Below are 21,478 nucleotides of genomic sequence, written 5' to 3'. Positions count from 1 at the left end.
ACGCGGCGCCAAATCGAACGGCGTGGTCCATGGACTCTCCCTGGAACTTCCCTCCTACATTCTACGACAAGTTGTCGAAGGTATGGCTCACTCCTTTGGCTTTACAAGAGCTCGACCGGCAGAGTGCTCCCCAACATCAACTGAAGCTCGGCGTGTCTAAGACCAGTCATGCCAGTGCTAGGCGAGGGGGAAGCTCGACTCTTGACAGCACGAGGTTTGCAAGCGCGTGTGGCCCTGACATATGCGATATCCGAGGGGTGAGTACAAACTCTTTGTTTTAAGCTACCGCGGACTGATCAGTCTATGCAGTATCATGAGCCAACAAGGGTAAAACACTCGATGTCTTCCCCATCAGCCTCCTCCTCAAACAGCGGGAAACCACCAAGCCAACTCGCGTTTCTGCGCAGAAACGCTCTATTGCCTATGATGCCAACTTCCGACAGCACTGTGAGGATCACCACATGTATCCTCCATTTTATAGGTTCCCCGATAGCCGTCGGCCGCCCAAACCGGCGAATCTGAATGAAATTCGGCAGGCTTTGAAAGTTCCAAGCGGGTCACTTTCGCCATCTACTGCGTCCGAGTCAGCCTTTGAAGACTTTCAATGCACAAGCATGACTGGTTCTGAAAGCACATTGATGGCCAAAGTCATCCCGTTTATCACTGGCGATACTGACATCCCTAACGAGGGACATCTTCCATTCACCAACCTAGATGAACGGACCAAGAACATCACGTTGAGACCAAATCCCGATTTCTTTGACGGAGCTCGTCCCGAGGCGATAGACCAAGGAGTCCGAGAAGCGCTGTACAGGACGGTCGTGCCTACGGTGAAGACAGACGCTCCCATAGCGCCTAACTTATTCCTGGAAGTCGAGTCTACTACTGGCACACTCGACGTTGCCAAAGCGCAGGTAATACTGGACGGCGCACACGGGGTTATGATGATGCATGCCTTGCAAAATCACCTTCTGGAGAAGCCCGTGTATGATGACAATGCCTACTCCTTCACGGCAATCTTCCATGGCGGCTGTCTCTACATATATGCCCACTACCTCACAGCTCCTGCTGAGCTCGGTCAGAACCCTAGATGTCATATGGCTCAGCTTCATATTTACGCTTTGACAGCTAGCCATGAAGCTTGGCTAGATGGTGTTGGCGCGTTCAGGAATTTGAGAAAGCTGGCCAAGAAGTACCGTGACCAGTTCATCGAAACAGCAAACGCGAGGGTGCGCAGGCGGCGCGCAGAAGCGACAGCCATTGAAGGCGGTACTCGTGCAACTGAGGAGAAGTCGAACGAGGTATCGGGTCCAGCCATTGTCTCTGGTTGTCCGTCACTTCCCGAATCGTCCGACAGCAACCCAGAGACGGAGGAGACCAATAATGAGCTCGACGGACCTCACCTTGATAGACACGGTCAGGGCGAGGCGGGAGATCGAGCGCACTCCCGGCTGGCTACCGAAGCCTCGACTGGTGTTGAGACAAACTTGGCCTCCAGTCTCGCATCCGAGGCCCGCGAGAAGGATCGCAATTCTCCTCATCCTCAACCTCATGCACCACGCAGCCCCCCATCTCCTTTATCTCCGCGACTAGCTAAGAAGAAGCGCGGTGGTGATGACGGATAGGCTGGCGCCTTCTTGCGAGGATCTATTCTAGCGCAACATTGTCTCTTTCTTTCACAAAGCACTCTCGTATTGCCTGCGGGCGTCAACGTTGTGACCTGGGGCATCTCACATGTGTCCGGGCTTGGCCCTTAGTCTAACATCAGCCACTAGAGGTGCTTGGACGAGTCCCGCTGTCCCGCCTTCCTGGCCGTCTGTGTAAGGCGTCAATTTATCAGGTCGCTGTCTATAGTTTGTCCCCATCTCTCAGTACATGCCTAGCATTGTCATTCAGTCACCCAAGGGCTCACAGCTCATCCTTGCCATCCGCCTTGTTGGGCTGCCCCTCCGCCTCGCAAGCCGCCGGGGTGCCAACCTCCATCTTGTAGACACACTTCTCCGACTCACTCACACGCCAGACCTCCTCAGTCTCGGCACAGCCCAGCCACACATCCGTGCGTCGCTTGGGGCCGTTCCAGCACTGCTGTCCATCCTCGTACTTCATCACCATCCGCCGGCCTTGCCCGAGGCTCCTGCCATCCAGTCGCTCCTCGTCATCCGCGTCGTGGAACTCGATGCGCTTGTAGTTGCCCATGCTCGTGGAGCCGTGCCCCTTCTTGCTCTTCTGCATGGTCTTACCAAGCCAGCAGAGCTCGTAGGTGTACTCTCCCGCATCCACGCTGACGCATTTGTTACGGGCTGCGCGGAAGATGTCTCCGGGGCCGTAGTCCATGCCGAGGTCATCCTCTTGCTTGGTGAGCTCCTTCTTCTTGGACTTGACGTCTTTCTCGGCGGCTTCCGCATCCTTGCGCGCCGCCTTGAGCAGTGACGACTCGGTGCCTTCTTTGACATTGTCGGCAAGCATGCCGTTGGCGATGAGCCAGACACGAAGCTGGCCGAGCTTCTCGTGGATCGCACCACGCACAAAGGCGGGGAGGTAGGCCTCAAAGCTGTACAGAATGTCGGTATCGTCGCCCTCGCCGCCTTCAAACTCGGCCCAGTTGACGCCGCTGACTTCGCTGTCCTCCTTGAGAACCTCCAACACCTCCGAGTCGGGGATGTGCTCGCGGGCATCAGCCTCTCTGGCGGCATAGTCCTCGAAGGCCTTGACGGCCGCCTTGACACCTTCGTCGTTGAAGTTGGGGTTGTACTCTTCCTTGAACTTGCTAAGGATCGTTTCCAGCTCGGCGACCTTACCAGCGAGGTCGTCACGCTGCTCCATTACGTTCCCGAGCGTGATCCGCAGCTCCTCAACACGGGTCTTCGCCAGTCCAAGGAGGACACCGAGCTTGCCGCCGGCGCTGCCCGACGAACCGCCGCTCTTGACGACCTTGTTCTTCTCCTCGAGCTCGACTTCCGCGTGCTTCTTCCATAACTCGTCCTTCTTCTTCTCCAGTACCGAGACCTCTGCTCGGAGGCCGGCAATCTTCTCCTCGAGTTGGTGACGCAGGGCATCCGCCTCTTTGGCCATCTGCATCCTCTTGGCACCTGCCCTCTCCATCTTGGCCTTCTTCTCCTTTGCGAGCTTTCGAAACTCCTTGCCTATGGAGGCACATTTGTTCTCGCATTTCGCCTTGCCACCAAACTCTTCGGTGCCATCACAGCAAATGTCATAGTCGCAGACGCCGTCGTTCACGTAGGAGAAGGGTACATATCCCCCAATGTGGCCCTTGTTCTCGCACCAAAAGCCAGGGAGGGCGTTCTTGGTCTTGGTCGTTCCAGAAGAGGACCCTGGCAGAGGTTGTGCGGGCGAGGCGGTGTCGAGATACGCACAGGCTGCTGTGCCTGGTTCGTCAGAGCCGTCGGGACAATGGCACGTTCCGTCGTTAATGTATGTCGTCGGAATACGGATCTCTGGGTGGTTGATACAGCGCCATTCCTCATGCGCGAGGGCGTTTTCGTAGTGTGAGGCGACTGAAAGCTTGTTAACAGAGCCGGTTCAAAGGGTCGTGTGGAGTGGCCTGAACGTACACTCTGGCCCGACGCCCCGGGGCAGCGTGCCCGCGAGCGTGACGGTCGCAAAAGCGCCCAACAACGTCAATGTAGAGACCTGCTGCATCCTGGCGCGGTCAATTGACGCTGAGAAGAAGGGGAGGGGCTCAATGCAGAGTGAAGGGATATGGAGTGTTAAGCTCGAGATGGGAGGCTATCGGACATGGTGATGTGTTCAGGGTCATCGTGGTGGGTCGATTAATTGTTAGTGCTGGCTCGAAGAACGCTAAGCCTCTTTCGTTTGAGGAGCACTTAGCTCACTTTGTGACATTGGCAACCGACATGAAGCATCCGTCTTTAGCGGCAATCCAGAGTAAAGTACAATGTCAAAGTAGTGAGGGAACAATAGTCAATGCGGTGCTTAGTTCAACTCAATTACAAATTCCCTTTCTGAAAGTCACCCTTTCAAGTTGGATCTTCCCTGTCATTCTCAGGTACACGCCGAAGCTGCTGTGGGTCCATAAAAAAGTTGAGCTGCCCCTCCAACGGCTGCCCCTCCATCCATCATCAACAGATTGATTCATCACCAACCCTCGTTCCAAAGACTCATACCCAAATTGTCTCAATAAGCAAGCTGGCAGCGCCTAAGACTGACTTGGCGTATCATACTCTTGACCTTACAACTCCCGCGTCAACTAACCTGCGCCGTACGAGCACCCCAGCAACCATGGCGCCCGAAAGCCTTCAGTCTCTCGACGCTATCCTCAATACTTCCCTGACTCTCCTCGCCCAACTACAAACTGCTCTCACCAAGATCCATGCCACGCCAAACCAGCCCTCTTCAAACCCACCGACACTGACCAAGGAGGGTCAGCCTATCGATGCGATCGCCCTTGCGCGCGATTCAGCGTCGCTCATCCGCGCCCACTCCACCAAGCTCTCCCTCCTTGTCGTGAACGAACCTTTCTCCGCCAAGGCTGTCGTCGGAATTGTGCGCGATCTCGTTGGTGGCCCGGTTCCGGGTCTGGCAAGTGCTCTGGAGGAATGCACCCCCGGTCGTTATACGTCCGTCTTCCGCAAGGAACTCGCCTGGTGCTGTCGCACCGTGTTTATCGAACTGTCGAGCCTGCTGGGCAAGGTCCCACGCGACGGCAAGGCTCTGAGTGGCAGTAAGGAAGGCTTTGGTCCTGATGGCAAGGGCAGTATCGCCTTGACGGGTGTGCTCTGGGCCGCTTGTGACGAGGTCACGAAACTTGCCAACCTCGGCATTGGGGGGTTCTTGAAGATCAAGGTCGAGGAGTGGAGGGACACACTGCAAGATGTCATGGAAGAGTTGAAGGAATGGGGTGAGGAAGAGGCCGAGGATGAAGAGGAGGGCGATGATGACGATGAGTTGGATCAGCTTGCGGAGGGATTGCAAAACGCCCACTTGAGCGCGCAAGACATGGTTGACGACATGATGGATTCGGCATCTGCCATACCAAAATCCGATCCCGACAAGATTCGTCCGCGTCTCGAGACATCCCTCAAGAGGCTGCGCCTCGTCACCATTCTATACAACGCGATTGTGAAGAGAAGGATCAAGAAGCTTCCCCAGCTCCCTCCGCCCGTCACGGCCGACGAAGACGCGCAGAATGTTACCAAGCGGCTGGACGAGGCGGCGGCGGTTCTGCGCGTGCTGCCAGATCGATGTGGCGACCTGGCTTGTGCGTTTTACGAGCTTGAGCCGGATGAGATTGATAGTCTCATGGACCAGTGCTTTCTGGATGCGTTTGCTGTGAGCGAGCTGCTCGGACGGAGCTGGGATGGCGGGAAGGATGAGTTTACTGAGTGGACGGATAAGTTTCAAGAGGAGATGAAAAGTAGATAAGCAGTTGGAGGTATCGAAAATCATGATTCGACCCGTGCAACGGCTTAGGTGCGCATGAAGTTAACATTCTTCTGGTTCTGTTGGTCTAGTCTGGTTAACCTCACCACCGAGCTCGTGCAGTTTTCGTTGCTTCATACATCGGTTGCGCCTGAATGCAGATAGAATGTCAACACTTACCTATTAGTGATTTTTACTACACAAGCACCAGACAACTATTCATGTCTCACGAGCTTAAATCAAGGAGCAGAGTTACACGTACAGGGTAGCTGGGCGAGCTTGGAGTTGACCCCCCACACTTGGACCCCAACTGGAGCCAAGCCTCATCATACGCGTCTCCAGACCTCAGCTTTAACTTACAATCTCCAAAATATTTCCTCAGCTGCCCACCACCCGTGCCAGCGCCGCCAGCCATGGAGCGCCACAGGCAAGCCGTCAAGGCCATCTCGACTGCCGTCCGCGGCTACTTTGAGCGCTCAGAGCCCTACCGCATCTTCCACGGCTCGACAAACTCGACGCGCCCACGACCCAAACCCGGCCAGCCGCAGGCCCGCTTCGTCGACATCTCGAGTCTTAACAATGTGCTCGGCGTCGACCGCGCGCAGAAGATTGCGCTCGTGGAGCCCAACGTGCCCATGGATCGGTTGGTGGAGCACACCCTCAAGCATGGGCTCGTGCCGCCGGTGGTGATGGAGTTCCCGGGTATCACGACGGGTGGCGGCTTCGCAGGCACGGCGGGCGAGAGTTCGAGTTTCAAGCACGGCTTTTTTGACGAGACGATCAAGTCTGTCGAGATGGTACTGGGCAATGGCGAGGTTGTCAAGGCCAGTCGGGAGGAGAGGGCGGATCTGTTCCACGGGGCGGCTGGTGCGGTCGGCACGCTGGGCACGACGACGTTGATCGAGCTGCAGCTCATGGATGCCAAGAAGTATGTGCAGACGACGTATCACCGTGTCGGCTCTGTCAAGGAGGCGGTGGAGAAGGTGAGGAAAGAGACGGCCAACCTGGACAACGACTACGTCGACGGCATCGTCTTCTCGCCGACCCACGCTGTCATCGTCACCGGCAAGCTCACGGACGAGAAGCCGACCGCGGCGCCGATCCGCACATTCTCAGGCGCCTGGGATCCGTGGTACTACATGCACGTCCAGGAGCGCTCTGCCACCGCCCAGGCGGCCACCGACTACATCCCCCTGGGCGAGTACCTCTTCCGCTACGACCGCGGCGGCTTCTGGGTCGGCGCCTCGGCCTTCAAGTACTTCTGGATGGTGCCCTTTACCCGCTTTTTCCGCTGGTTTCTCGACGACTTTTTGCACACCCGCATGCTCTACCGCGCCCTCCACGGCTCGGGGGAGTCTGCTCGGTTCGTGGTGCAGGATCTCGCGGTGCCGTACGACAATGTCGAGGCCTTTGTCGACTACACGGCCGAGAACTTTGACATCTGGCCGCTCTGGCTGTGCCCACTCAAGCAGGCCCCGGCGCCAACTTTCCACCCCCACAACAAGAACGAGGTGAACGCCGACGGGACACCCAAGGAGATGCTTAACGTTGGCCTGTGGGGCTGGGGCCCCGTCAACGCCGAGGCCTTTGTGCACAAGAACCGCGCTCTAGAGGATAAGCTCGTGCAGCTCGGTGGCATGAAGTGGCTTTATGCGCACACCTACTACTCGCCCAACGAGTTTTGGGCGCTGTACGACGAGAAGTGGTATACGGCGCTGCGCGAGAAGTACCACGCCACCACCTTGCCCAGCGTGTACGACAAGGTGAAGGTGGACGTGGACCGGAGACGGAGGGAGCTGGGCGAGTGGCGCCAGCGCGTCAAGAGCCTGCGGCCGCTGGGTGGTCTGTACGGCATCGCCAAGAGCATCAAGAGCGGCGACTACTGGCTGCATAGAAACGCGACCTGGAAGTACAAGGGGAAGAAGGAATAGAGGCGCGCGAGAGGCGCAGCACGAATGTAAACATACAAGAGAGTGTACGGTAGTCTAGAAAACGTAATGTCTTGATTCATCATTCGACCTCTATATAGTCGACCAACAAAGGGAATAAACACATTCCAAAGACTAAACCTCCCTGTCTATGTTCATCTTTTAAGCAAGGACCGGGCCACCAGTCCTCCCCAAAAATATATTAAATGAATAAACAGTCATCAAATATGCTTTCATGTCGGCTTCCACTCGCTCGCTCGCTTCGTCGCTTACACCTTCATGGTGTACTCCCTCCTGAACATGTCGTCCACCTTCTCGAGGTAGTATGTCCCCGGGGTGATGTTCTCCGTCTGGCCCTGGGGGGCAAAGCCCTTCTGGAGGTGGGCCTGTTTGCGCAGGTCGCAGAAGGCCTCGTACTCGGTGGGCGCGAGGGTCTTGCGGGCCTCGAGGCGGGCGGGGATGTCGAGGGTCTTGCTGATGGTCTCGGTGGAGCCCTTGACGCGGAAGGAGAGGAAGGTGGCGGCGAGGCCGGAGCCGTAGCTGAAGACGCCGATGCGCTTGCCGTCCAGGTCGGCGGGCGCGGTGTAGTGCAGCAGCGAGGCGAGGCCACCCCAGACGCTGGCGCAGTACATGTTGCCGCACATGGTGGCGACGTTGAGGGAGGAGCTGACGCGGTCCTGGAACTTCTTCTTGGTGAGGCCCATAAAGGTCTTCTCGACGACCTTGTCGGTCAGGGACTTTTCGTAGTCCATGTCGCGCAGCTCGGGGGCGACCTCGCCAAAGGCCGGGGCGTCGGCGTTGGCCAGGTAGTCGTGGTACAGCAGGCGGGCGTACGACTTGGCGACGAGCTTGCAGTTGGGCGCGTGGAAGGCGAGGTAGTCGAAGCGGTCGAGGGTGGGCTTGCCGTCGGCGGCGGCGCCGTTGAGCTGCTTGGCCTCCTTGGCGCAGTAGTCGCGGTAGGCGGCGTCGAGGGCGCGCATGTAGCAGGTGTTGGAGTAGTGGCCGTCGACGTAGGGGTACTCCGAGGTCAGGTCGGGCTTGTAGAAGTCGTAGGCGTGCTGCATGTAGGTGCCGCGCAGGCCAGGCTCGAGGACGACGGGGGCGTCGGGGCCGATGAGCATGGCGACAGCGCCGGCACCACCAGTGGGACGGGCGGCGCCCTTGGCGTAGAGGGCAATGTCGCCGGCGACGACGATGCCGTCACGGCCGTCCCAGGCGGAGGACTCGATCCAGTTGACGGTGTTGAGGAGGGCGTTGGTGCCGCCGTAGCAGGCGTTGAGGGTGTCGACGCCCTCAATGTTGGTGTTGTCGCCAAAGAGCTGCATGAGGACGGTCTTGACGGACTTTGACTTGTCGAGGATGGTCTCGGTGCCGACTTCGAGGCGGCCGACGGACTTGGGGTCGACGGCGTAATTCTTGAGGAGGCGGGAGGTGACGGTCAGGGCGAAGGAGTAAATGTCCTCGCGGTCGTCGCAGAAGGCCATCTTGGTCTGGCCGAGGCCAATGGTGTACTTGCCGGTCGAGACGCCATCGTGCTTCTCGAGCTCGGTCTGCTCGACGTACTGTGAGGGGTGGTCAGGATCGAGGTTCGGCCACTTTGTTCTGCCCGCGTTGTCCTGGATTGCCTTGGAGGGGTTGCCTCAGGGGTCCAGGACAAAGCGTGGGTGCGTGTGCGAGCGCACGGGAGGGCATGTGCGTACCTGGTTGGGGAAGTAGATCTCAATGGCCTTGATGCCAATGTTCTGAGGTCGGGAGGCCATTTTGACGGGTGTTTCTGGGATCGAAAGTGCAGAGAGTATGCGAGGATAGGAGACTGAGGAAAAGGAGAGATTGTGGTGGGCGTTGGGATGCTAAATGTATGTCCCGAAGAATGGATCGAAATGGAGGGGCAGCCAGCGGGCCAGCAGCCGCCAGTGGCCAAACCAGCCAGCCAGCGGCCAAGCAGGCCCAAGATACAGTGGATCCCCTGGATGCCATTTTATCGCGAATTAGACTACCGCAGCGCTTCCTCCCCTAGTCCTTTTTTTCACCGCTTTTTTTGCCTGCGCTCGAATGCGATAGCAGATCAGTCAGTCAGTTCAGTAATCTAGGAGCATGTCACGGATCCACTATGAGTGCTCGAGATCACTTTTGTTGAATAGAATGGTGATGGCTTGGAGACAGGTGCCATTACTCCTTCTTATCGTCTAGTAGAGGCAAACGCGCCGGTCGAAGCGGCACACGACACAGGGCCTTGCTTGCCTTCGGTGCATTCTTGCCCACGAACCATGTACCCGTCAACCTGCCCGATATGGCAACCCCAGAAACTGACGCTAGACCTGATCAAGTAAAACAGAGATGAGCCTTTTGCTCTCCTATCAACCTGCTTCGCCTCCGGACTGGATACTATGTGCCTTTCTACAGCACGTCGTTGCTCTCAAAATCCACCGAAGACATGCTGCCATGTCTCAGCCTCTGAGCCTGCAGAGCCAGCCAAGCCCGTCATTGTGTGTGGCGGCCGTGCACGCAGGAACACCTGTAAAAGGCAGACTGTGATTGGCCAGACAGAGGGCGATCCCTGCATGAGCAAAGGCACTAGAGCTTCTGGCTAGGGAAACGAAATGGTTCGATTTCGACGACATCTCATCTCCCCAAGTGTGACTTGGCTTTTCCTCCATCACACGTCTGCCGCCTTGAACGATCAACACCCAGTCTGTTGATATCGATGCCCATGATTCACGGCACATGCACCCGGGGGCTGTGCTGGTCTTGGCTACGACTCTGGCGTGCCCCAGATCGACACAGCTGCACGATCAACGACTCCTGATCTTGGATGCGCTTCGAAACATCGTACGATGACTCGCAATGGCGAGGCTGGGAGTGATGACTTCGTGCAGAGACGTCGAGGCTGTGCATGATAAGCGATGGCGATGATTTGAAATCATGGCGTCGCGATGGCTGACTGTACAGGGAGGGGAAGCCGGACACGTCTCCTCGAGGAAGCAGTTAACGAGATGGATTGCGCATCGCCAATCCCATGCAATATTGACTGTGTGCTTCACATCGTTGCGTCACGCAGGCGCGCGTTGAGGAGCTGGCAAGCGTGTAAGCTGAGCAGGCAGCGACAGAGGGGCTGGCACATGGAACTTTTGGAATGGATCGCTGCTTACAACGGTAAGACAACAAAGGAAGCCCCTGGGCAGAAGCAGGGGAAACTAGGCGCAAGTACTGACGCTGTTTTCTTGTGATGCCGAGAAGTGTAAGCCATGACTTGTAGACCCTAATGTTCCTAGGCAATCAAGGATGGACGGGTGGTTGTCTATCTGGAAAGAAACTTGTGGTATCTCTGAACAACATGGTCGCTATGTCATGCAGTCTTGGTGAGCAAAATTATCTCCAAGTCTATCCTACATTGGCTCATTCTGTCTCTGCCAGTGGCGTTCATAAATCGTGCAATCATGAGGATGTTCCGTACCCCGAGTCTGGAGTGGCCTTGTCCTTGGTATCCTTCCCCCCAGACTTCTCTTGAGCCTCAGTCTCCGAATCCGAGCCTGATCCCGACGAGCTGACATTCTCGCCCTTGGCCTTCTTCTTAGCCTTCTCCTTGGCCTTGCGACGCTTCTCCTTCTCCGCCTTCTTCCTCGCCTTCTCCTTCTCCTCGGCATCACGCGCCTCCCGCTCCATCTTCTCCTTGCGCGTCGATGTGATCCAGGCATCGACCGCATCAATCGCTGTCAGTGGCGAACGCTTATGCCGTAGGAGAAGACCCTGGATCTCGGCGGGCGAGAACTCGCCAGAGGGGATTTTGGCGGCGAATTCATGGGAAAGATCGACAATACGCTCAGTAGCCCGGTTCCGGGCTTCGTCGTCACGCAGCTTTTGTTTCTCTGCAAGGGCTGTGTCCTCGAGCGCTTTCGTAACCGTCTTGGTAGGCGAAGGAACAGGGCTGTTGGGACCGCTTGTGGACGGTGTCTCCTCACCCTCAAACGGTGTGTAGATGGCTCGAAAGATGGAAGCCGTCATGCCGGGATCCGCCCGGCCAAACTCGACCGTCATATCCACGCGACCGGGGCGGATCAAGGCCTTGTCGAGTTTCTCAATGTGGTTGGTTGTCATGATGAGCACGCGGCCCTCTTGCGAGGCGACGCCGTCGAGGATGTTCAACAGACCGGAAAGAGAGAGTTTGCCCGCTTGAGGAGCCGCCTTGTCCCCCGGTGCGGAAGCGGTTCTGGAGGTAGAGTTGTCCTTGTTTCCGCCGTCACCTTCGCGCGTGTGTGTGAGGCCAGCGCTGTCAATGTCCTCCAGTAGGACGACGCAGCGCATGGGGAGAGAAGCGAAGAGTTGTGACACATTCTCCTCGGTAGCCGTGGGCGAGCTCAGCGAGAGGATGTAGATCTTCATACGGAAATAGCCTGCCAACGCCAGACTCAATGAACTCTTGCCCGTGCCGGGAGGGCCATGGAGGAGGTAGCCTCGTCGATAGGGGATACCACGGTTCGCGTACCATTTTCGGGTCTTGGGCGCGAGGTAGTCGGCCACGTCGTCCACAAGCTCCTGCTTGACCTTTTCATTGAGAATCACCGTCGAGAATGGGCGCGTTGACCGAGCCATGCAGCGCTTCCAAGTGAGGTCGCCCCCTTGCCCATCATTTCCGCCTCGGTAGATGAGCGTCTTGTGTTCGTCCTTGGCCATGTGCTGCTCCCGCGCTTCGTGCAGCAGCTCCTTGATGAGATCGGCGCTACGACCAAAGCATGAGATGATGATCTCCTCCTTCTCGGAGATCATCAGCGATCCCATCTGCTCCCGATTCTCGCAGCGCTCGAACAAGAGAGGTCGGCGCCGGAAGAAGAAGAGATGAGTGCCATAGCTGGGTGTATATCGCAACTGCTTCTTCTGCTTGTTGGCTTGCTTTCTTTGCCAGTCTTGCTCCTCATCCTCGCCCTCTTCCTCCTCCTCGTCATCAAAGAAGCGCCACATGGACCAGGCCCTCGAGTTGAGGTTGGTGTTGGCGATGAAGCGGCGACTCTTACGCGAAAAGTTCTGCGTGGCGACCCACGCCATGATCATGTTGAAGATCTCATCGTCGGTACGGATCCGCACGGAAGACATGAGATGGCTTTCAATGAGGCCGTACAGCATGGCAGAGAGGTAGTTCCATGCGAGAGAGGCACCCACGAGGAGCATCAGCATGGGAATGTAGAGGTTGAGGTCGATACCCAGGTACGCCTGCACGAGAGAAGAGAGCAGCGAGAAGCCGGGAATGAACATGTCCAGCACGGCGAATTGCTGCTGCGAGGTAGAGTTGGGCGAGCCCAGTGAGGGAGCATCGTTCACCTCCATCGTCAAAAGAGTGTCACTCTGAGCGATAGAAGAGGTTTTCAGCGGGTAGAACGAGAACAGACTCCAGCTTTGATGAATATCTGACATGTAGGGTCCGGAAGTGCGAGAAGAGGGCAGTTATATGATGCTTGGAGTAACGTGGTTGCCTTGATGCCTAGTCCATCTTCTCACCTAACGCATGGTCCGCAGTAGCGACAACGCAAGGCAGCCCCAAGGCTAGCTGCGTGATGATGAGCCCCCAGAGCCAGTCATCTACATGGTGACCAATCGCCACCTCATCGCTGCCATGCAGGCTGACCGTTGTGTCGCGCAAACAGCGTGCTGATGCTGTGCGGCCTGGCGTCCTGGGAGGGGACGTACGTACTGCGGATCTGCATTTCGAGTCACTCGGGGCAGGGGTAGGTCACTGTGGGTGTGGGGGAGCATCTGTAGCAATGCACCAAGTCGTGAGGCCAGCGAGGGCTGCTAGGCTGGATTCGCGGCGACGGCAGTCATCGGAAGCATCCAAGTGGATAAAATACTTGTCTGCTCGCGTGTAGGAGTCAGTGCAGAGTCCAGACGCATTGCTTCAATCGCGTGGAGGCCAACAACTTGACCGTTGTGGCTGAGCTTACAGCGGCCAAGCCGGTCCAGGCGGTAGCTTCATGCAACCATGACGGCAGCGTGAAGTGTCCGCTGGGTTGCATTTTGTTCGTTGGAGTCGGTTGGACAATCCGATCAAACGCACTGATGGCTTTGGACTGTGAGCTTGACCTTGATGGGGTGTGTGGGTGGGATTGCACCCGCCAGTCAGCCTCACAGGGCTGTGAGTGAAAGGGGGGTGACTAATAGGTGAACGCATGTCCATTCGGCAAGGGCGTACATGGAGGAAGGGATACAGTTTGTCGAATTACGTAGTAGGAGTCATTGGTTACTGGAGTCGCGGTAGTTGCTTGCAATCAATAATTGTGTGAAGCGTGAAAACAGCGGGAGACATAAATCAGCATACCGGGGTTCTGGGAGGGAGCCCAGAATCTCATAGTCAGGTATCCTGGTTCTTGCATATCACCGGATATTTGCATCTTTGCCTATCTTCTGTCAGTGGCACACATCCATCCATCAACAGAACATTGGAGGCAGCAAACACAAAATGCCAAACAGTTGTTCTCTCGCATAACGACTAGCGACAACAAGCTACGCACACAGAGGCCTATTCCACCACCTCAAGCACTCTCAATTCTGATAGAGCCCACTGAGCACGCCTCCACCTTGTGCTCACCAGAGCCCAACTCCGTGCTCGCGCCCGTAAGGTCCCCGTTCGCAAAGAGGGTCGCCTTGGAGCCGGGCGAGACGCGAATGGAGCGAATCTTCTTGGGCGCCAGACCAGCCTCGGTCATAAAGATACGCTTGAAATCGCCCAAGCCAAGCGTGACACCGTCGCCCTGCGCCTCGCTCGCCGAAAAGATGGACGCGCCCGCCTTCGGCTGAGGCACCGGGATGCGTTGTTCAAACGTCAACTTGAGTACATAGGCCCACGACTCGGCAGGCTGCGCGGGGAGGGTGATGTCGAGCGCCTCGTTGGTCTGCTCCCACTCGGCACTCGCGTACTGACCGGCTTCGTCGCCAAGAAGCTGCACGGATTGCAAACTTTCGAGGCTGACGAGAGCATCGGAGCCGAGGTTTTGAATCAAAACCTTTCTGTCCTCTGGCCAGCCTAGAACGGCTGCGTACAGCACGCTATCCTCTTTGTTACGCGTGAAGCGGATGTCGCTGCTGTTACCGACGAGGGGTGCTGTGAAAGAACCACCACCCGCCCTGTTGGGGCCCTCGCCGTAGATGTCCCAGGCTCGTGTGCCGTACACAGACTCGCCATAGCGCCCGAGGTAGTCGCCAATGGCGCGCAGGACGTCCTCCTGCTCCTGGGGAATAACACCTACAGCGGTGGGCGAGATGTTGAGCAGCATGTTGCCGTTCTTACTGACGCGATCCAGCAGCGAGTGGAGCATGGATTGGATGCTGTAATAGGAGATACCCTCGGTGTAGCTCCAGCTGGTCGCGCTGATGGCCTCGTCCGTCTGCCAGTACGGGCGCGTGAGCTCGGCGGGACCACCGCGCTCCCAGTCCGCGACAGCGGAAGTGTCGTGGAACCCATCGTCAAAGTGCTTGTAGGTGGTCAGGACGTCCTTGTCCCATTCGACGCCGCGGTTGAAGTAGTGGGCAAGAAATGTCAGACGCTCGTCCTCACCAATGGAGCAGTGGTCGCTGTCGCCCTGGCAGTACCCCGGGCTGTCGAGTGCAAAGTCGTTCCAGATCATGTCCGGCTGGACATGATCCAGCACCTCGAGCTGCTTCTCGAGCCACCTCTTGTCGCCCTCCTCGCGGGACACCTGGCCCAGCAGCCTGCGTAGGCTAGGATCGTCCTGTTGGGGCGCGTGCGCGAAAAAGCCGTTGACGTTGAAGGCCTGGTGCATGGCAATCACCAGCTTCATGTCGTTCTCGCGCACCAAGTCGGCAAACAGCTTGACCAGATCAATCTTGGGGCCAAGGTCAACCGAATTCCACTCATTGACCTCACTGTCCCACATGGAGAAGCCATCGTGGTGCTCGGCCACAGGCCCTGCAAAGCGTGCGCCCGAGGCCTTGATGACCCGCATCCACGTGGCTGGGTCGAACTCGCCGCCTTCGGAAGCGAGGACGGACTTGAACTGGACGTCATTGCCCTGTAGATCCTTGCCTCCAGTGATGAACCTGTCATAGCCCCATTCCTCGGGCGGACCGTAGGTTCTGGTGTGGTGGTCGTGCTCGTTGGAATCGGCTATGTACATGTTGCGCCCATACCACTCTGAACCGTATTGGGGAGTTGTGAAGGCGCCCCAGTGCCAGTAGACGCCGAACTTGGCATCTCGGAACCACTCAGGGGCGGCATTGTGCTTGTCTGTCGAATCCCAGGTTGGCTCATAGGGTCCTTCCGCTTGGGCCAGTGTCTGCGGGAGTAGTGCACATGCTGCGGCGGCGGCAGCGGCTGTGTTGCGTACGTACAACATTGTGTTGATGAAAAGCCCAAACAAAATTGGGATGAGGGAGAAGACGATCCGTTTTCCCTTGGCGATGGTGTGAAGCCTGGTAATGCGAGTCCTCTTGCTCACGAGCGCGCAAGGTGTATGAGGCTACCAAGGGAAGTCATCTGCTCCCACCTCCTGGGAATATCGTCCCTTTTATAGGAATGGACTCCAGAAAACATTCTCGCCTGGAAGATCCAATCCGGCTGTATTCGGCTCATTTCAAGCGAGGGTCTGGAGCCTGCACCTGCGTATCGGCAGTTCAGGTCATGGTGCTACGTCGGCTATTGCTCCGACGCACTCCCCTTTTTCACGATCTCATCCCCGGGTTTGGTGTCTCCGATGACGATCCGTTCACGATCAAAGTAAAGCCTACCCAAATTAGCCATTGAAGAATGCGGGGTGGTTGGCTTCCCCCGCAAAGGATCTGGCGTAGAGTCACATTGAAGTTAGACCCCTAACACGACCGTGCTAGCGCCCCAATCAGCGTAGCCTCTTTTCTTGAAGTGCCATGACTCGTTTGATGAGATGTGTGATTTAAAAACCCGAAGGGCCTTTATTTGCCTTATATGGGACCATCGCTCGGTAATTCCCATGCAGAATACTTTGCCGCGCAGTCGGCCTGGGAAGATCGGTTCATGTGTCGCGCAGTGACAACGTACGGGTGATGCCGTGCTGCTGTCAATGGCTCAATCTGTTTTCTACTGTCCAGTCCGGACTCTGGATTAAACTACCATAGTTCGGCTATTTGATTCATGATCCTCACCACCCGAAGGGATTTCGTAGGTCGAAAAGCGGAACGACTGTAAGCCAACTTTGGTCAGACTGGTTCTGTTTGAGACTCCGTGTGCTCAGGGTCGAAGCTGCAGACTCGCTGATCCTGGATCTAGGAGGACCTTATGGCTCCAGCTTTGTCAACAATATTGCAGCTATCTAGTCTGACAACTAGAGAGCGACTGGTGGATATCAGCTTCTTGCTGCCTTGGGTCATGTAAGGGTGCAGTATTGTCTCTAAACACCCTGATACATCAAGCTATACGCTACGGCCTAAATCTGATAATCCACATGTCAGTTTTCTAGCATACAGTGGACGAACCTCCACAAGCGTGGGCATGCAAAGTCAACGATACGTGCCAGACACACTCTCATACCTCGGTGGTCCGAATCAATCGCTTTACAAGGGAACCGGTATAAAGTTTGCAGACCTTCCCGCGAGATTGCGATTTCGTGTCTCAGCACGTATAGAACGTGGAGATTCAATGCCCAGGCTGCCTGCTCCAACTACAAAGCACATGAGTCCTTTGGACTCTCTTCAACAACTTGAGGGCTTCATTGCTCTCCCTAGAAACATGTTGACACGAAGAATACGCTTGCAATCTCCCGGCGTCTGGGGCCGTAATTATCGGTAAGAAGGCCCGAAACCTGATGCACCCGCTTCTGCATCCCGCCTAGATCAGCTTCGCCTTAACCACCACGCCCTCAAGCCCAATATCGACGAGTTCAATGGCCCGACCGCGAGAGAATGCTGCTACTGCTGCAGTATTGAAAACATCTCTCCAGCATAGAGGGCAGATGTTTGATCTTGACATCCCGGATATCCCGTCCAAGAGCCTTTTTATACTTGGTATTGTACGTATCGCGCAACTATGCCAGCATGGACGTCCAGAAATTCTCAACCCGAACGCCGCCAAAGGTGGTTTCGGATCCTACCTTGTCCACAGACTTCAACAGTAGCTATCCAGCTTTGGTAGTAAACTTAGGATTCTTGTTCGTCAATTGGGGGGACAGACTTGGAATTTTTGAAACCCACGCGAACCAAGGTCTTAACCATCGCTCGACAACTTCGGTCTCTTGAATCCTCACGCGATGTAGTTGCCTCTACATAAACATAGTGCCAAGCTCATGTTACTTCATGCTAGTGGACCACTCGCAAATTTATTTGCAAAATACAGCAACATTGTCTCAGATTGTTGGCCTGGACCATTCTGAGGAATGGCGAAGAGCTAGATGCAAAGAACGATGATCACTTACCCTTTACGACTTCCATCTGGCACTCGGATCCGACTATTCTTTAATAATCCACTCTTTTCTCTGTCCTGTTAGCCTTGTAGAAAGGCTAACGCCGGGATAGCATGGTCCAGGCACCTGGATGCTACGCCATGTACGAGCCGGACTCGACAAAGGACCGATTTCCCCAGTCCTCTCCAGCCCTTACCTCCTCGGACTGCGATCTTCCCCGGCACTAAAATCATAGATCCATATTCCATCCGGTTTTGGGGTAGATGAACCGGGCGGAGTTCTCCGCGTTCCCCACACGGCACACCACGTCTTACCGACATCACGCCGGCACTTTGCATCTCCCCCTTTCCCTGCTGCTGGAGAAAACACCTCCAACCCCACGAGGAGCCTAGCGTTGAGTTCCATGGCTTCCACCCCAGACGATTCCAGTTCTGAACTATGCTTACAACTTTACATCCCCGCAAGTTCAGGCCGCCTTTGACGTCACGCCATGTCCTCCGCGCCTTGCCTCGCTCGTCTCTCCACGCTGTCGTGCCGACAACGTATGGGTTGAGGTCTCCTTGCCGGTTTGAATTCAGTACTTAAGGCCTAGCAGTATGTCAACCGGTCAGAGATGATGGTGTGCCTTGGACACACTCTCTGGTCCAACCCAACCTTCCAATCCGCTCGACTAGATCTACCATGGTCTCGTTCAGGAACGCAGCTACGGCGGCAGTAGCATTTGCTGTGGCCTCCGCCAGCACGTGCCACGTGTGTCCTGATGACCCGACGAGATTCGTGCTCAGCGACCCTCCGTACACGGATTATTTCTACTCGGATTGCAATTCGGCTGCCCAGGTCGTCGTCACCAGTCCTCTTCCTCAGAGCAACCTGAGCATCATCGGTCCACGTCTCCTTGTAAGAAAAGAATCATTTCTTGGAAGCACTTGCTTGGATAAACTTGTGCTGATACGCGACAGATTGCCTGGCCGGCTGGCAACAGTGGTGCGGCCGCCTTCTTCGCGCCTCAAAATGGCGTGAATGGATCGCTGGCTATAGAGCTCGTCAACTCCACCACCACAGGCAACGCCTTGGATCCCATCTACGAGCCCGGTGGAGATAACCCAATCGTGGGTGTCACGGGTCGAATCTCCTTCAACTCCTCTGCCACCTTGGTCTTGCCCATACTGGGCAGCATCCGTACCATTCGCGACTTCACAGAGGGTCCCAGCTTGCTGCAGCCCATCATCCAAGATGCCATTGAGACCACCAAGTTTGAACAAGGTGGTTTCTCTCTCAGCCGACTGTGGTTGGACAATGTCACCACGACGACCTTGTCCTTCGAGCCCGTTGAAAAAGGGTGTGCAATCCGCCACAAGAACGACACTTCGCTCCACTTTGACGCTGGCGTGTACACCTTCAACGCTTCGTTCAACTACCCTCAGCTCGTGCAGCTCAGCTCTGAAGAGGTACTTGCCGATTCCGCTCAGGGTCTCATCGAAGAGAGCCCAGAGCTGACGCAGCCCTTGTCGTTCCTGTCCTACACAGACAAACTCCTGGCTGGTGCATGGCGGTTCCTTACCTATTTTGGCCGAGACAGCATGATCTCCATGCTCCTTATGAGTGACATACTCAGCCCTGGTGAGGGCGGAGCATGGGAAGCCGGCATTGGTGCATTGTTGGAGCGCGTCAACAAAACGGACGGCAGTGCTGCGCATGAGGAAACCATTGGAGATTATGCGACCTACCTTAACATGCAAGAAGGCGTCATGTCAACCGACCCCATGTACGACTACAAGATGGTGGACACTGACTACTTTCTTCCCATTGTTCTGGCCGAGTATTTTATCAAGAATCCAGTGGGCAAGGGGCGCGTCGAGAAGTTCCTGGGTCAAAAGGCGACAGAGGATCCAGATAATGCTGGCCTCACGTATCGCGACCTTGCGAATCTGAATGCTGAGAAGGTCATGAACATTACAGCACCGTTCGCCAGCGAAGGAGGACAAGTCCAGGAGAACCTTCTCCGCCTGAAGGAGGGCGAGATTGTGGGAGAGTGGCGTGATAGCAATAACGGTCTTGGAGGCGGACGCATACCATACGACGTGAACGCCGCCATCGCTCCCGCTGGTCTCCGCGCCATTTCTTCGCTGGCCACCGCCGGATTCTTCCCTAACCACCCAGACTGGGCTGAACAGGCTGCTGCCTACGCACAGGTCTTTGAGGACGAGACGTTGCATTTTTTCGAGGTCGACGTGTCCCAGGAAGACGCCGTTGCCCTGGTGGACGACTATGTCTCCAACAACGACTTTGCCTTTTCATCCCAGACGAGCAACATTACCAGCGACGTGCGCTTCTACGGTCTCGCCCTCGAAGGGAACAGTGACAACCAGGACTTGGTCAAGGTCATGAACACGGACGACTGTTTCCGCCACTTTCTCCTCAACACGACGAACCAGACACAGCTCAGCTCCTTCATCAGCCAGACAGCCGACCACATCCTGGCCCCCTTCCCCGTCGGTCTTACCACTGATGTAGGCCTGTTTGTCGCCAACCCGGCGTACGGCTCTGATCCAATCTACAGCACCAACTTTACCAACGCCGACTACCACGGCACCGTGGTCTGGGGCTGGCAGCTGTCCATGATGGCCAAGGGTCTCGAGCGCCAGCTCGGTCGATGCCTGGCTTCTGATGATACACCTGACTTTTGCAGGCACGAAGCACTGCACAGCAAGGTCTTGAGCGCGTACCACAGGCTCTGGGATGTGATTGATGAAAATCGAAGCATCCTGAGCAACGAGGTTTGGAGCTGGAAGTACGAGGAGGGAGAAGGGTTTGTGGCGGTGCCGCTGGGGGATTACAGTCCGACGGAAAGCAACATTCGGCAGTTGTGGAGTCTGACATTCCTGGCTGTGAAGAGAAACGAGGCTCTGAAATGATGGATGTCGAGGTTGTCAGAGACACAGACGAGATCCTGCGTGATGTCTACATGTAGGTAGTACAAGCGAAGCGTAGTCCCAATGGATTAAAACACCAGCTCACCCTGCCATGCTGTGCTTAACAATGAATCGTATTGATTTGAGCTCAGACTGTCGACAAAATCTATCCCAGCCAGGCTAACACCATCTACACTCCTCAGAGCTAATAGTCTGCGCCCTTTGGAGGCCTGAATCCGCCAGGGGGTCCAGCTGCTTTCGGCGGCATACGTCCATCACCTCTCATACCTGGTGGCAAGCCACCCACTCCGCTCATGGGAGGTCTCTGTGATCCAGCACCAGACATCCTTCCAGGAGGTCCTCTGGGTGCCGCAGACGGCGGCGGGTCGAAGGGCGTCTCAGGACCGGACGCTGGATCATTCAATTTCTCCAGCTTGCTCCGTGTCAGGCCCCTTTTTTCTGCCGCAGACTTTGTCTTCTGCGCGACCCAAAAGAACTCATCATCAGGGTCCCTCCTGGAGCGACCCGTGCTAGAGGCCCTCGGTCTGGGAGGCGAGAGAGATATTTTCCGGATCGCGTCGCAACGTCGGTTGGCGCCAGCTGTGTACGCTATTATGCCGAATAAGGCTGAGCGTTTGGAGTGTATTTGCGTGTGGGTGGTATATCTGGAAGACGAGGACGGTGAATGTGTGGAGGAAGAGGAGGAGCGTGATGAAGAGGACGACGAAGAGGAGGAAGACGAGGAAGGGGATGACGATGATGTGGTCGAGCTCTTGTGTGAAGAGCCCATTGTCACCGAGCTGCAGTTGTAATGCGATTAAGAGCGGTCCACAGAAGGTCTTTTTGACTTTTAGAGGATCAT

The 21,478-nt window shown here is 56.2% G+C and overlaps 8 protein-coding genes across 8 annotated transcripts; 4 read left to right on the top strand and 4 right to left on the bottom strand.

The window, feature by feature from the left end:
- Positions 1-29: 29 nt before the first annotated feature.
- F5Z01DRAFT_634414 (uncharacterized protein) lies at positions 30-1,625 on the top strand (the record flags this gene model as incomplete). Its single annotated transcript, XM_046262052.1, has 3 exons — positions 30-257; positions 283-327; positions 372-1,625. The coding sequence occupies 3 exons, from the start codon at positions 30-32 to the stop codon at positions 1,623-1,625; spliced, it is 1,527 nt and encodes a 508-aa protein (XP_046120772.1).
- A 141-nt stretch (positions 1,626-1,766) lies between these two features.
- F5Z01DRAFT_490367 (glucosidase II beta subunit-like protein-domain-containing protein) lies at positions 1,767-3,946 on the bottom strand. Its single transcript, XM_046260169.1, has 2 exons — positions 3,573-3,946; positions 1,767-3,515 (listed from the first exon to the last, which is right to left on the bottom strand). The coding sequence occupies exons 1-2, from the start codon at positions 3,658-3,660 to the stop codon at positions 1,909-1,911; spliced, it is 1,695 nt and encodes a 564-aa protein (XP_046120771.1). The 5' UTR covers positions 3,661-3,946; the 3' UTR covers positions 1,767-1,908.
- A 1-nt stretch (position 3,947) lies between these two features.
- Positions 3,948-5,693, top strand: F5Z01DRAFT_491039 (uncharacterized protein). The gene has a single exon (XM_046260173.1). The coding sequence runs from the start codon at positions 4,261-4,263 to the stop codon at positions 5,401-5,403; it is 1,143 nt and encodes a 380-aa protein (XP_046120770.1). The 5' UTR covers positions 3,948-4,260; the 3' UTR covers positions 5,404-5,693.
- On the top strand, positions 5,609-7,695 carry F5Z01DRAFT_490399 (uncharacterized protein). The gene has a single exon (XM_046260170.1). The coding sequence runs from the start codon at positions 5,814-5,816 to the stop codon at positions 7,329-7,331; it is 1,518 nt and encodes a 505-aa protein (XP_046120769.1). The 5' UTR covers positions 5,609-5,813; the 3' UTR covers positions 7,332-7,695.
- F5Z01DRAFT_649200 (hydroxymethylglutaryl-CoA synthase) lies at positions 7,383-9,241 on the bottom strand. Its single transcript, XM_046263076.1, has 2 exons — positions 9,029-9,241; positions 7,383-8,890 (listed from the first exon to the last, which is right to left on the bottom strand). Exons 1-2 carry the CDS (start codon positions 9,086-9,088, stop codon positions 7,598-7,600), a joined length of 1,353 nt encoding a protein of 450 aa, XP_046120768.1. The 5' UTR covers positions 9,089-9,241; the 3' UTR covers positions 7,383-7,597.
- A 1,522-nt stretch (positions 9,242-10,763) lies between these two features.
- On the bottom strand, positions 10,764-12,647 carry F5Z01DRAFT_617781 (putative BCS1 protein precursor; the record flags this gene model as incomplete). The annotated part of the gene is made up of 2 exons (XM_046261000.1): positions 10,764-11,210; positions 11,250-12,647. 2 exons carry the CDS (start codon positions 12,645-12,647, stop codon positions 10,764-10,766), a joined length of 1,845 nt encoding a protein of 614 aa, XP_046120767.1.
- Positions 12,648-13,849: 1,202 nt separating this feature from the next.
- Positions 13,850-15,670, bottom strand: F5Z01DRAFT_617776 (alpha-L-fucosidase-domain-containing protein; the record flags this gene model as incomplete). The annotated part of the gene is made up of 1 exon (XM_046260999.1): positions 13,850-15,670. One exon carries the CDS (start codon positions 15,668-15,670, stop codon positions 13,850-13,852), a length of 1,821 nt encoding a protein of 606 aa, XP_046120766.1.
- A 2,544-nt stretch (positions 15,671-18,214) lies between these two features.
- F5Z01DRAFT_489967 (glycogen debranching enzyme) lies at positions 18,215-20,720 on the top strand. The gene is made up of 2 exons (XM_046260166.1): positions 18,215-18,601; positions 18,664-20,720. Exons 1-2 carry the CDS (start codon positions 18,386-18,388, stop codon positions 20,617-20,619), a joined length of 2,172 nt encoding a protein of 723 aa, XP_046120765.1. The 5' UTR covers positions 18,215-18,385; the 3' UTR covers positions 20,620-20,720.
- The last annotated feature ends 758 nt before the right edge of the window (positions 20,721-21,478 follow it).

The sequence above is a fragment of the Emericellopsis atlantica genome (genome assembly GCF_019669845.1).
Source record: "Emericellopsis atlantica unplaced genomic scaffold F5Z01scaffold_6, whole genome shotgun sequence".
Taxonomy (NCBI): Eukaryota; Fungi; Ascomycota; class Sordariomycetes; order Hypocreales; family Bionectriaceae; genus Emericellopsis; species Emericellopsis atlantica.
The sequence above is the reverse complement of the archived record's forward strand: the minus strand, read 5'-3'. Positions and strand labels throughout refer to the sequence as shown.

Bases quoted from the DNA above. Each gene is read 5' to 3' on its own strand.
- F5Z01DRAFT_490367 (XM_046260169.1), bottom strand. From the start codon at position 3,660: ATGCAGCAGGTCTCTACATTGACGTTGTTGGGCGCTTTTGCGACCGTC. The intron at 3,516-3,572 runs GTACGTTCAGGC...ACAAGCTTTCAG, and splicing joins CCGGGGCGTCGGGCCAGAGT to TCGCCTCACACTACGAAAAC.
- F5Z01DRAFT_491039 (XM_046260173.1), top strand. From the start codon at position 4,261: ATGGCGCCCGAAAGCCTTCAGTCTCTCGACGCTATCCTCAATACTTCC.
- F5Z01DRAFT_490399 (XM_046260170.1), top strand. From the start codon at position 5,814: ATGGAGCGCCACAGGCAAGCCGTCAAGGCCATCTCGACTGCCGTCCGC.
- F5Z01DRAFT_649200 (XM_046263076.1), bottom strand. From the start codon at position 9,088: ATGGCCTCCCGACCTCAGAACATTGGCATCAAGGCCATTGAGATCTAC. The intron at 8,891-9,028 runs GTACGCACATGC...CACCCCTCACAG, and splicing joins AGATCTACTTCCCCAACCAG to TACGTCGAGCAGACCGAGCT.
- F5Z01DRAFT_489967 (XM_046260166.1), top strand. From the start codon at position 18,386: ATGGTCTCGTTCAGGAACGCAGCTACGGCGGCAGTAGCATTTGCTGTG. The intron at 18,602-18,663 runs GTAAGAAAAGAA...GATACGCGACAG, and splicing joins TCATCGGTCCACGTCTCCTT to ATTGCCTGGCCGGCTGGCAA.